Genomic DNA, 14,572 nt, shown 5'->3' with positions numbered 1-14,572 from the left:
TTGTTTTCCAACTGAACAAAATAAGTTATTGGTGTAAATCGCGTAGCCGTAACTGGTACCGTCATCTTCTGCAATTCTTACGCGAATGAAAAGAAACTTAACTGTTGATGTTGAAGACCAGCGCTCGTCAAATATTTTGAAGTAAATTTTAAAGTTTGTTTAGATAGAATATTGCGATATTTCCCTTCTTTTTACTAAACATCGTGTGGGTTTAATCAAGTCTGTTTTTTTAGCATAATTTTGCGAAAGTTTAACATTGAACGAATCTCTCTGTTATTTGCATTGATGTGCCAAAAAACGTGTTCAGTGAAATGTTTTGAAAGCTTGGAATATTAAGCAACATTTTTAGAATAGTATTGTTTTTTTTTGTGACAAACAATGTGGACCAGCTTTCTTGATAGCATTTGCCACAAATGTGGGTAAACTTTGTTTATGTTGGTGGTTGTAGTAATTTATGCTGTAACTTTAAATGCTGTGTAAATGCAATCATATTTATGAACATATATTGTTCTACAGATAAAAGGTTAGAGATGAAAAGGTGGGGAATAATATTAAGTTGATTTAAGTTGAGTATATTTCGCCATTGATACAAATCGTAGCAGCACAATTGCGCTAAAATATTCACCAAGCCGGACATAGCTGCTCAACGTTAGGACGTTATAAAGCGCGACAAAGGTAAGGGAAAAATTGGTGGAAAGATCATAAACATGCTGCAGCTACATATTAAAGTTAAGCAACACAAAATAAAACAGTTGGATTGGATGAAAAAAAATTCTTTAAGCATGTCACAATTGTAGCCTTAATATTGTAAATGTTAAACTTATAAAACAAATATTATATAGTTATTATATCAATATAAAAGCAATGAGATATTACCATCATAAATTAACTGCAATATAGCAAAAAAACTTTACCATTTTGCAAGATTGGCAAAGTTTTTTTTGCCCATTTCTGTTGTTAGTCATTGAAATGTAATTTGATATGACAATGAGTGAGAAGTTGCCAAATTTGCATAATTAACTGATGACTGTATATCACATTGACACCATAATGTTGTGTTCAAATTTGAAAATTTGAAATGTAATAAACAGTGACATTTGTGCCTAAGACATCAACATGAGTGAATAGATTTAAAAGGCTTGTTGCTTTTCCGGTTATGTTAAGCAATAAAAAACATTGCATTTTTAATCCATCATGGTTTCTAATGTTTATGGTTGGTTTGAATACCATTTTTAAAGCTTTTTGATTCATTCATAGGATGTAGTTGTGCGCACCCGTACCTTAAGAGGACATTGTTTTTTTGCCTAGCACTGCCAGGGGAGATACTCCTGCTTTTAATGTTTAATTTTCTGTCTATTTTGCCGCAACAGATAATAAAATACATATTTCCAGTATAGTTTGTTAGTCAAACTTTATCTTCCCAAAGTTTGGCCCCAGAATGACCAAATAGTTAACCCATAGAGACCAAAACTGTTTAATGTCAGATAGAGCTATTCTTGGTAAAGTACAAGATTTTCAAACTGTATCACCCTTTTTTGCCCTAAATATTTGTTTTTTATGTTTGTATGTCTTTACAGGTCAAAAATACAATCCAAATATAGTGAAAATTTAAGCAGTTGTTGACAAGGTGTTCCTTGCTGTCAGTAATTCACTGGCTTACAACCATGCTTTTCACACCTGTTAGTAAAAAAAATTCACCATTCCAGTTTCAAAGTGGATACTTTAGTCTGCTTTAAGAAAAAACAAATCTTTTATTCTTTTCATAAACTTTGTATAGATACTAAATTTGTTTCTGACCTGCTGTGGTTCATGTTGTTTGTTTGGAGCATTTTGTTGCGCCAGCAGACATTTTTGTTGCGCCGTTGTGTAAACACTCAGTGTAACAGAGCAAATATGCTTTAGATTTCTTATTCAAACAAAAGCCAACTGTTTTCTCTGCTGTGTAGTTGTAATGAAGTCCTATAAAAAATCCAAAAGACATCAGTTGACAAGCTATATGTAAACCAGTGTATTTAAGTTACGTGTATACCATGCTATATAGTAACTCAGAATTTGTTGAACTAACATGGTAACTGGTGTCTAGTTTGTGGTTTAAATATATCAAAAACATGGTATATTACAAAAGAAAATACAGATAAAATTCTAAAAAGTTTGCATTTTGAAAGTTTTATTTTTTTGCTTTATGTTTAAAAACTTTTCTTATGTTATGGAAAAACAAAAAATTAATTATTTGTGTTAGGGAAAAAAACAATGCTTGTATATTTGTCCAACAGTTGCAGTATAGAAAACAAAACTTTATTTTTACATTAAAAAGAAAGATTTTAGGATTGCAAAATGGGTCAGTGTTGCAGTAAACAAAGAAGGAAACACTGTAAATGTTATGCTGGTTCCTATCCTGATTTAACGAATGCCTCAACATCAAGTAACAGCCCAAATGCTTCAACACAATTTGTTACAGGTGGGACGATTGACATGAAGATTGCAATAATCAAAAATAAGTATTGATTAGGCATCAAACAATACTTTCTACTTTTTCAATTTACGCAGGTGATACTTAGTTAGCCATAGTTGATCCTTTCAAGTTTTAACACCATTTCACCTGTTGTTCACCTATAAGCTTAAATAACGCAATTTTTTTATAACTGTACTTTCAAAAGTATGTGATCCAAGAGTTTCACACTTTGTTGGTTGGTACATTCTGAAGTATGTTAAATGAACAATAGTTTGTAGTGGATTTCTTATTTGTTGATTAGCCCAGTGGTTACTGTTACAGACCATAAAATGTGTACACTGTGCAGTGGACAGTCAGTCAGACAGACAGAAATCTGAAGTAAGTGAGTCACTGATTTACAATTTTGACTGTTTCAATACGGCCCAGAAGTCTGTGCTTCACACAGCAACAGATGTTTTACTAGGCCGTCCTTCTGGTGATAAGAAATCATCTGTTTGTGCAGCAATGTTATCTGGTTATATCAGTTTATAATGCACATTTTAAGTTTGGGTGAAGGTTTCATACCTTATATGTGATTAAAATTCGATAAGCAATACTTCGGTTTGTATATGTCAGGCAAAAAAATTAGATGTTTTCCGAACTGTGCATAAAAAGGTCAATAATTAGTCATTATAATGTTAGCTACTAAAATATGAGAGGTCACCGACAATCAATATGTAAGTAACGCAGAACACAAGCAAAAGTGATTACCTTTGTAAATTAAACATTCGGCTAGTGATGGGACGATACCAGGTTTTGAAGCGAGTACCAATACCGAGTACGAGTACCACATGTATATACCTTCGATACCCAGCACAATTACTGAGTACTCGAGTATAGTGTTGTATTTAGTTGTATATCACTATCTAATTTATCTGCCATGGCCGGGATACAGACGTGCACGCACATATGCAGAAAAATTTAATCTCCACATGAAAGCGCATAAAATATCTGTAACCTGGCAGAATTTTTTGCCGATTTTGTGCTGTCCGAAGCAAATATTTGCAAAAAGTTGCCCGTATTCTTATGGTGTAAACCAGCCTTCGGTATCAGGTACTCATCCCATCACTAGTTTTAACTGTTTAAAAACTAATAACAAAGTCAAAGGTAGATTGAATTCTTAGGGGATTGGAAGTATTTTTTCCCATTTATTTTTGCTACTTTTGTAAATATATGACAGTATAATGTAGAATGGATATGGATGAAACCTTTTGAAGTTTTGTGTAAACCGGCCTTATCAGGTACTCGTAGTTTTACCTGTTTAAAAACTAACTTTAGACAGCTATACCGAGGTCAAAGGTAGGAAGTTTGGGTTGATGCTTTCTACTAATATGTCCTTCAGCATGCACAGATAACTGCACCACACTATTGCCATTGCCAATTTGCATAGACCCATTTTGCTTGCAAAAACACTCTTGTCAGTCGGACAAATGGTACAAAAAAAAACTTGCACCATTTTTTATCATGGTGATGTCCAGTTAACCTCTTTTACAATATTTGTTATACAGGGCTTACTGTTTTGAACCAATCATCGCGCAACACATATAATGACTGCAACATTTACCAAAATGTTGGAGATATATGTAAGTTTTTATGATTTTCTAAATTATGTAATATTTCTGGTTTAAGCAAATACTCACAAGTTTTGTATCACACAAAAGCTGGGTTTGAAACATTAAATGCAGAACACCTTGAATAGAAAATATTGTGTTACTGACCATCTTTCACAGCATTGTATTCTTCATTTACCAAGACATGTTCAAAGTCAGAGTAAAAATCAGCTAGAAACAAAGCTAAAAAATACTTAGTGACATAAATTTAGGAATATTTGTTTTAAACTTTTCCACATACTACCAAACAAAAAAATGTTGTGTGCTCAGATACCCATGGGATGAGAAATCGGCCATTGACAGAAATAGGTAAATGTTGCTGATTTTAGTTCTTTAACACTTTGGGTGTATATTAAAATTATGGTATTGTGTGAAAGTTTATTAAAACTTAAATGGTTAAGATTCAGCTTGCTACTGGTTTTAAATGTATGTTGCCTCAATAAAGTGAATACACCATTACACTTACATTTTTAAATTAGAAGCATTGCACACAGTAACTTGTGATGCCACAAAAACCACCACAACACTACAATTTCATGGCAATCAATTGTGTGACAGAAATACTTTATTTTCTAGTGAATACCACAGCAGAAAAACTACACCAGCATCTGAGGACAGTAGTAGACGAAAAATGTGGTAGAGAATATGGAAGAGCAGTGGAACCAGTTGATCTTGTGCTTGTAAAATACACTGGACAGAAAGACAATGATCCTGAAAACCAACGAGAAAAATTGGCTAGAGCAGTAGATAAAGGAAATGAACTGAAAGGTGACATCACAGTTGAAAACATGTTTGAAAGAGTGAAAATTGAAGCAGGAGGAAATCAAACAGATGAAAAGACAGTTGGTGTCGTAGGTGCAGTTGGAGTGGGAAAGAGCACACTGACAAAAGTTGTCACGGAAAACATTTTGGACAAGAAAATTCTTTCCAATGCTTCATTTGTATTTTACATCACAGTGGGAACCATTGAACTTACACGAGAAACAGATTTGTTTGAATTACTGTTTGCAACACTGATTGCAGAGGGAAGCCTTTCAATACAAGAAGCAGAGAAAAAGGAGCTGATTAATTTCATCTTGAAGGATCCCAACACAGTAGTAATCATTGATGGTCTGGATGAGTCTAAGACTGAAAACTTACATCCATATCCACAGGTTTTACCATTTGCAAAAGCAAAACCAATGGCACTCATATGTAACATTCTAAATGGCAAACTTCTTAAGAATGCTTACAAGCTGGTAACATCAAGAATCACTCAGTTTATTGATGCTTCTCCTGAATATAGACCAAAATTTGTTTTGGAAATTTTGGGTTTAGCACCAAGTGAACAGCAAAAACTTGCTAGGTGTGTATGTGGTGCACAGTTTGACAGAGTTTGGAAAATCCTTCAAGACAACCCTGCTTTGTTGGAATGCTGTGTAGTACCTGTCAACATGCTTATGGCTCTTAAGTTTCTGTTGGGTGGAGGAGAAGCTTCAGGTATTATTACACTCACAGGTGTTTACATTGCAATGTTGAACAGATACATTCGTTCAAAGCATTGTGGTTTTCCTCCTGGTATGGATGTGGTTAAGAAGCTTTGTGATTTGGCATTTGATGGGTGGCAAACCAACCAATCCCTGTTTTCTGATGAGGACCTAGGGCATTTTGGAATTCCCTTGACAACACAACAAGCATTTGTGAACACTGCAATAAAATCAGATGATATGTTTGCAATTCGCATTTTGCAACAAGACAAGGTTAGCTACTTTGTTCATCGCTCATGGCAAGAGTTGTTGGTTGCACTCAGACTTGTTTTGTTTATGCCTCTAAATGAGTTTAAATCTTTTCTTGAAAATGCTTTTGAGTCTGGAGATTTAGAAAATGTTGTAAAGTTTTGTTTTGGCATATGCAAAGGCAGTGTGTTTGACGAAGCAAAACAACTTCCTCCTGCTGCACAAGTTGATGAAATAGAAGAGAAGAAAAAGTTTCTTGGTTTAATTTCTGAATCCAAAGCAAAGAAACTGTCAAAGAGTGTAACTGAAAGTAATAGAGAACATGACTTGCAAAAGTGGTTTCATCTTTTTGCATGTTTGAATGAACTTGGCAGTGATGATATTAGCTTGCCTGTGACCAAACTTCTACCAACAGTTGCTGACTTTAAGGGTTCTGCATTTTCATCTGATGTTACAAACATGGCTGCACTTTACAAACTGAACAATACTACTCTGAAATTGAAAAGTGTTAATCTGTTCTTTTTTGGCAGTGCTTTGCAGAGTTTTGGAAAATTTGTGCAAGAACAGAAAGTTAAAGTTAGTATGATTACTAGGTATCATTGTTTCATTTTGTGATTACTGACTCCATATGCCTTCATTAAGATACAACTTTCTATAATGGTGCAAAAAACAGGACTGTAATATCACACCAATCCTAAATTTCAATAAACTTTTATTTTTCCATTCTTTTGCATATGTTTCTCCAATCTATTAAGAAAGACTTAGAAATCCTTGAGTGTCAAAACTTGAAAGAAATTCTGTAATATAAAAAAGGTTCTTTTTCAGTGAGTAATGATAATGTAGTAATTCTGTAAACCAGGCGTTCACAACCTGTGGCTGTATAGCAGGCTACAGAGACGAGTTTGTGCGCCCATGAACATGTTCATTAAAAAATGTTTATCGGCAGTTGTACATTATGACAATTAGACTGTACGCTAGACTGTTGAGTTCGATCTCTATATCATGTTCAAAATTAATCTGGGCTTTTCAGGTGCCATTAGATGGTATATATATGATATAAACATATTTCGTTACATCCGTAATTTTGAAACAAAAACAAGCCGCATTGGTAATTAAGGATCTGCGATGCAGCTGTCGAAACGAAAAGGTTGTGTACCCCTTCCCTAAACTATCAATACATATTAGTAGGTTTATTTCAATTACCCAATCTGCAATTAGAAATTTTTAGAATCGATTGTGGCATTAGTTTTATTTACAACTATTATTATCTCACCATGTAATTTCCACAGTTTTGTGTCACTACTACCCCCCCCCCCCCCCCCCCCCCCATTTATGAACCTCATTTATGAAGATTTTACATAAAAATAAATAAAAATTATTTACTTGTTTTAGATTGAGGATTTCAAGTTGCAGCGTTGTCCTGATGAACAACTGAAGTTTGCTGGAAGCGTTCTCTCTCAAGTGCAGCAATTTAGCCATAGTTGCGGTTTCTTTATTAGTGAATCACCAGACATCACCAGAGAGGTTTTATTATGGGTCCATATTGTTTTTGTCCATAGTGTTTTTCTTTTTTTTCTTCGTTGTGCTTTTTTCTGCCTAACGCTAGTTTGTTGTACATGTAAAAGTGTTTCAAATTTATTCAAATTTGGACAGATGTTAGTTATTAATCCAAATTTGATCCTACTAAAGTTTGACCCCAAATGGGGTTTACCACAGGCCCCCCAAACGTAAAAGTTTTTAAACAGCTGTACTGACTTAAGTACATAATGTAGGAGCAACATAAGGTATTAAGGTAAAAGAAATTAAGGTAAGGTATAAAGAATTTTCTAATTTTTTGTTGGATTCACCCATTTTTTACCCCTTAAACCATGAAGTAATTGGTTTTAGTTTTAGACCAGAAATACAAGCCAGAACCTCTACATCCCATAATATGTGTACACTGTCAGTCAGATAGAAGTCCAAAGTCAAGTAACTCACTGGTTTACGATTTAGGCATTTTAATACAGTGTGGGAGGGTTTAGTTTAACGCCAGAGAGGCGTTTTACGAGACAGTCATTTTGGTGATTAGAAATCAGCTGTTTTGCTTAGCAATGCAATGTTGTTTTATTAAGTTATCACATGCATTTTTAGTTTTGGCGAAGGTATATGTAGAGCAAAACTTTGTTGATCAACATTAAGATTAAAAAATAAATTTGACTTTTCAAATGCCGCAATTAATGGTCTTAAAATTCTCGTTGTCAGCTTGGCTGCAGCATGATGAGGGTCACTAAAGGTCAACTTGTAAGACGATTTTTTGTCATAACGTAGCTTCTTAATTTTTGACAAATGAAATTAAGAATTGATACTTAAGTCATGTGTGAATAAGGTAAAATGCTATTGTTGAACACTAAAGACTGCATGCTATTGAAAACTGTGTCAAAAAGTCATTAAACAGCTATTCTGTGTGAGGTTACTACAGGTTAATGGTACTGGTTTGCAAAACAAAGTTGGGTGAAAACAATTTGTTATGTCCTTGCAGCCAATGGCTTTTTAAATTCTAGTGTCTGTAATACAACTGTTAAGGTTCTAGGAAAATTTGTGTTTAAAAACTGACCTTGGACAACAAAATTAAGGTCAAAGCAAAAGAATAAATTGGAAGTATTTTTTCCGCTTTTTTTACAGTGTTTGTAATTATATGACAATAATGATGCAAAATAAATATGAACAAAACTTTTTTTAAAGTTGGGTTAATGCTTTCTAATGGTTTGTCCTTAAGAATCTAAAAATAACCACAACATTTGTTTACCGTAAATCTGCACAAACACATGTGTGGGGACACATTCGTCTTTATTTGCAAAAAAACAATTATGTGTGTAGATTAAATGATGTGCATAGTAAATTGGTAAATAGGATATTGAATATATGAAATGGAAAATTATGTTAGAGAGTCACCATTTTAGTTTATAATACAGTTGTTGTGAATGCTTTATTACCCACAAATCTCCTCAATCTTTACTGTAACAGATCATGTTGGCATTGGCTGCAAACATTAAAGATGGACTTCTGCAAATTGATTACCCACACCAGGTTTGATATACTTACTCGGATGAACTTTGTGTTGTACAAAACAGTTTTTATCATACTTGGTCACACACCAAGCATTGTTTAGCACCTAATTATACTAATTACTGTTAATCAGTGCCCCATTTAATATAATTACTTTACTTCATCAACTGATGTTGATAGTGTAATTTGTTTAATAATGATAAATTTATAAAAAGAGCATACCTGTTTTTTATTTAATTTTAATTCTTCGTTTTTGTGTTCAACAGGTTGCAAGGTTGGACTTAAGCTATTTCCAATTTGAAGATGAAGGTGTGAGCATACTAAGCAGTGGGGTGGGCAAAGTAGCTGAACTTTATATGATAAGGATCGGCATGACATCAGTTGGTGCTGTTAAGTTGGGTGAACATCTTGAGATGGAAACTACACAGTCCATGGTAACTGTGAATTTGTTGTTTAAATGAATATGGTTTGTCATAGAAATTGTGACAAATGAAACAAACTATGTTTTCTATGGGGTATCAACAACTCCATGCTGCATAGCTGTTAACTTCTAATTATTGTTGCTGTGTGAAATGTAAATACTTGTTTAGGTTAGATTGCATATCAGTGGAAATAAAGTGAGTGACATTGGAGCTTGTGCAATTACCAAGTCAATCCACAAAATAAAAACGCTAGAAATGTGTGATTGTGGAATCACATGTAAAGGAATACCAGGCATCATTCAAAACATCCTAAACTCTAAAACTATGGTAAGTCACTTTTTTATCAATTTCAATTATTTGTGTCTTTTAAATGATTTTTTTTATTGTTCTAATTGTATAAAAAGTTTTAACTATAGTTATTCCAGTTTTTTTGTTTAGATTCTGTAGTTTGTTTTTCAAATTGGTAAAAAGACTAAACTGGTTTTTCCTGCATAGAATCCTCGGTTGGATTTGTCAGAGAATAAAGTTGGTGATGATGGGGCTCAGGAACTTGGAAAATGTTTGCATCTGGTGGAGGAACTTATCTTGCGTGATTGTGACATCACTTTCACTGGTGCGTGTGCATTGGCTGGTGGATTATCAGAGTTACAGACACCAGTAAGTTAATGTTTGTTTTAGTAAAACAAAGTTACTTTATAGTGTATGCTTGGTAATCAAATATTTATACACAAGTACAAGGTTTTGTTAATAATCATACCTTGTAAAACAAATGCTGTGAATTTGATGTAATATTTTGTGTGGCAAGAGGCTATCAAATCAAGCCAATTTTATTTACTACTGGTTTAGTTTACTTGTACTTAAGATCAACAAAACCAAATGTGAACATATACATTACTTGTCTGGGCATTAAAAGACCTTGTGGTCATTGTGTCAGCTACCTCTTACAAGGATAACCATAAAATATTGAAATATTTGTTTTGAGATAAAATATATTCTCTTGGTTAAGTTGAACAAACACGAGAGTCAATTGATTTTAAATGGTTACACAGATTTTAATTTTTAAACAAGCTATAATTTACTTTAAAAATCATGACCATTTTTTTGTGTAACACACAAGTTCAACTTTAAGCATATGACAGTTTAGTAGGGTTGATTTTGTTGGACACAATATTAACGTCACACTCATACGTTAAATGTTCCATTCATGAATCAGAAAACTCCGTTTCTGATTTCTAAGGCATACCGGTTTAATATTTATGTCACAAAACAGTTGTCATTGAAAACAAATACAATGTGAACTTAAATTACCTAAACAAACTAGTAATTTCTGAACATCTATGTTACATTCTAGATGATTGAACTTGGTCTTGGTAACAACCCAATTGGTGATCTTGGTGCTGCTGCTATGTCAAAATGTTTCAGTAATGTCAAGTCACTTGGCTTGGGTCGTAGCATATATGCTGGCAGTGGTTGTGGAATAACATCCGATGGAATTTCTCATATCGCTTCAGGTTTGCTGTCACTCCAAGAACCGGTGAGATGACAGTTGACTAATTTGCTTAAAATGTTGCCATCAAACAGTTAATAATTTGTTGTAACCAAACAGTACATTTACTTGAAAATGTATTAAGCTATGTTAACCATATGTTTTTTACAATTTAGATTCAGAGCCTGGACTTGTCAGGCAACAAGTTTGGTGATGATGGGGCAAAAAAGCTTTCCAAATGTTTGCATCAAGTGAAGAGACTTAACTTGAGTAGATGTGAAATCACATCCACTGGAGTAAAAGCATTGGTTGATGGATTGTCAACACTACAAACACCAGTAAGTTGTTTCTGTTATAAAACATGAAAAAATTAAAAACCAACTTATGCACTCAATTGACACAGTGTGCTGTGGTTGTTATCTTGACTACATGTTTTGAAATTAAAAGACCAAACTACCAAAAATTTTTATTCTGCACCTGAACCAAAGAACCCCCAAATGGGTGTAATTTCTAAACATTTACCAGGCTGCATGCAATTTTGACAGTTTGTGCAAAATGTCATTTTTAGGTCTCAAATTTCACATGAGTTTCTGCTTGCAGAAACAACTATGGTTATAAAAGACAGTGGCTGATATTGGACTGATTTTCAATAATATTTAGGTAGTGTATGTGCAATGGCAATATGTGCTAAGCCACCTTTTTAGTTTTATCTTGCTGTATTTTTGTAGATAGAGGAGCTTCATCTCGATGGAAAGACTTGCTTCAGTATGGATGCAGATAGTTGGAAAATCTTTGATTCAAAAGTATACAAACTTAATACTAGTTGGTGGTAGTGTCACCGCCCAATGTCCGAAAATGGCCAATATTTTATTGTTCATTGGAATGTTGTGGCAATACAAATTTCCAAATACCAAATAATAAGTCGGAATGATCATCATAAAGAATAAAAACAAATTTCCTAATTGGTAATGCAAAACATTTCTATCATTTAAATCAGGGGTCGGCAACATTTTTTGCGCTGCGGACCGGTTTTGGAATGAAATTTTATCGCAGATCGGTCTTCAAAAAACTACAAATATTAGCAACAAAAATGCTTAAATTAGTTTATCATCCCCGGGATACATAGGCAAAATGTTTTATAGCATTTAACCTGAAAAATTATACGGACCGGTAACGAACTCCTCGCGGACCGGTACCGGGCCGCGGATCGGCGGTTGCCGACCACTGATTTAAATAAGCATGTTTTTTTTTAAAAAAATTGTCATGGAACTTCTTTAGTGCATGTATGTTTTTCATTATAAGTGCAGCGGCAACAACCTGAAAATGAAAACATGCAAATAGTTTATTATTTCATTTTGCAATAAAACTATTGACTTTACTAGATTTATTTCTGATGTGTTGTTATTTGTGCATGTGTCAATTGCAAACCTGGCATTATGTGAACTCTCACATCCCAGTGCTTTTCAACTAAACTTTTTGCTATATATGTATCATTTATACCCAAGTGGAAATTTTTGTGTTTGACATATTTAAAATATTGATGATGCAAATAGGATTGGTGTAAAAGTATTTGTATAAACTTGTCTATTGGTGTGAAACACACGATAATAAGACGTCAATTCGAATATTAGGTCATTTACGTTACAATATTTCCAAGTGTTCCCTACAACACCTGAGATCGACTCCCACCATTCCCTGCACACTACTGAATCAAATCGCAATAGCATACTCAAACAAACATCACATTAAGTTTAAAGTTTGTATTGAACTATTCCATGTTTGGCAAAACAATTTATTGTCTTGTGAATTGTCGCGGAAAAAAAATTCCTTCCTTACTTGATAAATAGCGTCATCTTGTGGATGTGCTAAAATATATTTCACTTCCGCCAGGTGGATTGATGAGTCGTTAATTTGTCTCACCCATGCTTCGCAAATACTTCTACCGGGCTAACTTAGTTTATGGTCCTAAGTTCAAAGAGTTTCTTTCACTTGCCAAATAGTAGCATAGAGACAGAGTTGCATTAATACAACGACCAGTCGAAGCCGATCATGTGAGATGGTGGGGTCGAATCTACACTGCAGCTGTTTCAATATTACAAAGGGTTATGCGACTTATGCCTTGCCAGTGGCGTAGCAGCCACTTGGCGGTTCTGGCTCTGCGCCAGGGGCGGCAGGCGGCAAGGGGGCGGCAAAATGACTTAAGGGGACACTTCTGGATAAAAGTCAAAAATATTGTTCTCCATTTTTGGTCTTTATTTTTGAAAGGCTTCTTTCTCGAGCAATTTAGAACTTGAGACGCGGCACATTATTTATAATTATTTTTATTGGAAAACATAAAACTATTTCAAAATTTGCTGCAGTCTACTTAGGGCGGTATTTTCAACGAAAGCCAGGGGCGGCAGCATATGGTCCTACGCCACTGTGCCTTGCCACGCAAAAACGCTTTGAAAAATTACGTTACTTCGATGAAACGTATTTTGCAGGCCTGCGAATTGTGACCAAATATTTTAACTTTCAATGTAGGTTTTAAATTATTTAAAAATTACTATTTCAGTTTCTTTATCGGAGTTTTGCATTTTGCAATCAGGTTTGCATTAACTACAAGCTGACGTTGGTGGTTTCTACGGTTGGTTACGCATTACTGCCGTTCAGCAACCCACCAGCTTAAGTGACGTTACGAGATTCGACCGAAAGCTTGAATGCCTCTAATTTTGTTTCGAACCTTTTTAAGTTTGCTAGAAGACTTTTTGTTTTTAACTTACACGTCGCTGAACAACAACATTTAAAGCGTTGCTTTTCCGAGGAGCGCAACCTTTTAACAATGAAGCAGTGATTTTGCAACACCGGCCGCACCCCGCAACGCTCATGCAATAACACAAGAGTAGACAAACTGAACTTCAACTATTTGAACTAAAGGCAACTTAAACTTTATTTTACAGTAAACCTACGTAATGTTGCGACACACTTATATATATTAGGAACAGACAATTCGCACCACTCTTCTGAAAATGCGTTTTGCGCATTATTTTAACCCTTTGTGGTATCGTTTTTTCTTTGTTTGTTCTTGTATTATTTTATTCTCGTACCTTGGTGCGAGCGCTATGTTTATTTGCGTGAATAATAAACAAAAGATTGCATACTTTCGGCGGAAAGAACGCAATACGGGAAGTATAAAATCCAATCCCCAGGTCCACCAACTCACAAAACAAATTAACTCACCTACAATAATTTTGACAATACTTATTTATAGAAATAACCAGCAGAGTGTAATTCAAAAACTCATCGCACTGGCCACGACCTATCTCCGTAACCAGCTGCGCTGATGAGACTTCATAGGTCGAAACAGTGTGCGCTGTCTGCAGCTTATCATCGTACTCATCTCGTTGATACATAAAAGGGATATGCACCCGGCGGTTCGACCATTAGGCTGTATAGGTTGCCATTATCTCATAAACGAGCTTTACAAAGTTAGTGAATGCTACGCTTTCCAATCTGACACTAATAAGCATTACAGATATACGTTGCATGCTTTTTAGAGCGGTAAAATTATTTCCTGTTTTGTGTCTCCAATAGTGTTTATGTGCAAATTAATAAATTAGTTTCAACAACAAAATACATTAATTTTAAAGTTATACTTGGAAATTTAATTAGTGTTCTCGTATTTCTTCTACAAGAAAGGTGTTCCACTGAAACTGAAGACATGCTTTAGAAAAGCAACAAGTTTATTTAGGCAAGTGAGATTAGTATGTGTGAAATGAATCTGTCTAGGGGCAAACGAAATAAAACAGTTAATTACCTCTGCA

At 34.5% G+C, this 14,572-nt stretch overlaps 1 protein-coding gene across 1 annotated transcript; it reads left to right on the top strand.

The window, feature by feature from the left end:
- The first annotated feature begins 2,245 nt into the window (after window positions 1-2,245).
- Window positions 2,246-12,604, top strand: LOC145214676 (NACHT, LRR and PYD domains-containing protein 12-like). Its single transcript, XM_080083254.1, has 12 exons — window positions 2,246-2,458; window positions 4,000-4,074; window positions 4,372-4,410; window positions 4,678-6,392; window positions 7,209-7,340; window positions 8,820-8,882; window positions 9,128-9,295; window positions 9,452-9,610; window positions 9,779-9,940; window positions 10,635-10,817; window positions 10,946-11,107; window positions 11,498-12,604. Exons 1-12 carry the CDS (start codon window positions 2,335-2,337, stop codon window positions 11,600-11,602), a joined length of 3,087 nt encoding a protein of 1,028 aa, XP_079939380.1. The 5' UTR covers window positions 2,246-2,334; the 3' UTR covers window positions 11,603-12,604.
- The last annotated feature ends 1,968 nt before the right edge of the window (window positions 12,605-14,572 follow it).

Source organism: Phallusia mammillata, chromosome 2, assembly GCF_965637545.1.
Source record: "Phallusia mammillata chromosome 2, kaPhaMamm4.hap1.1, whole genome shotgun sequence".
Taxonomy (NCBI): Eukaryota; Metazoa; Chordata; class Ascidiacea; order Phlebobranchia; family Ascidiidae; genus Phallusia; species Phallusia mammillata.
Note: the sequence above shows the minus strand (reverse complement) of the source record. Positions and strands in the feature narration are given on the sequence as shown.

Coding starts and splice junctions, on each gene's coding strand:
- LOC145214676 (XM_080083254.1), top strand. CDS start 2,335: ATGGGTCAGTGTTGCAGTAAACAAAGAAGGAAACACTGTAAATGTTAT. Junction 2,459..3,999: donor TTCAACACAATTTGTTACAG/GTGGGACGATTG, acceptor TTTGTTATACAG/GGCTTACTGTTTTGAACCAA. Junction 4,411..4,677: donor TCGGCCATTGACAGAAATAG/GTAAATGTTGCT, acceptor TTTATTTTCTAG/TGAATACCACAGCAGAAAAA.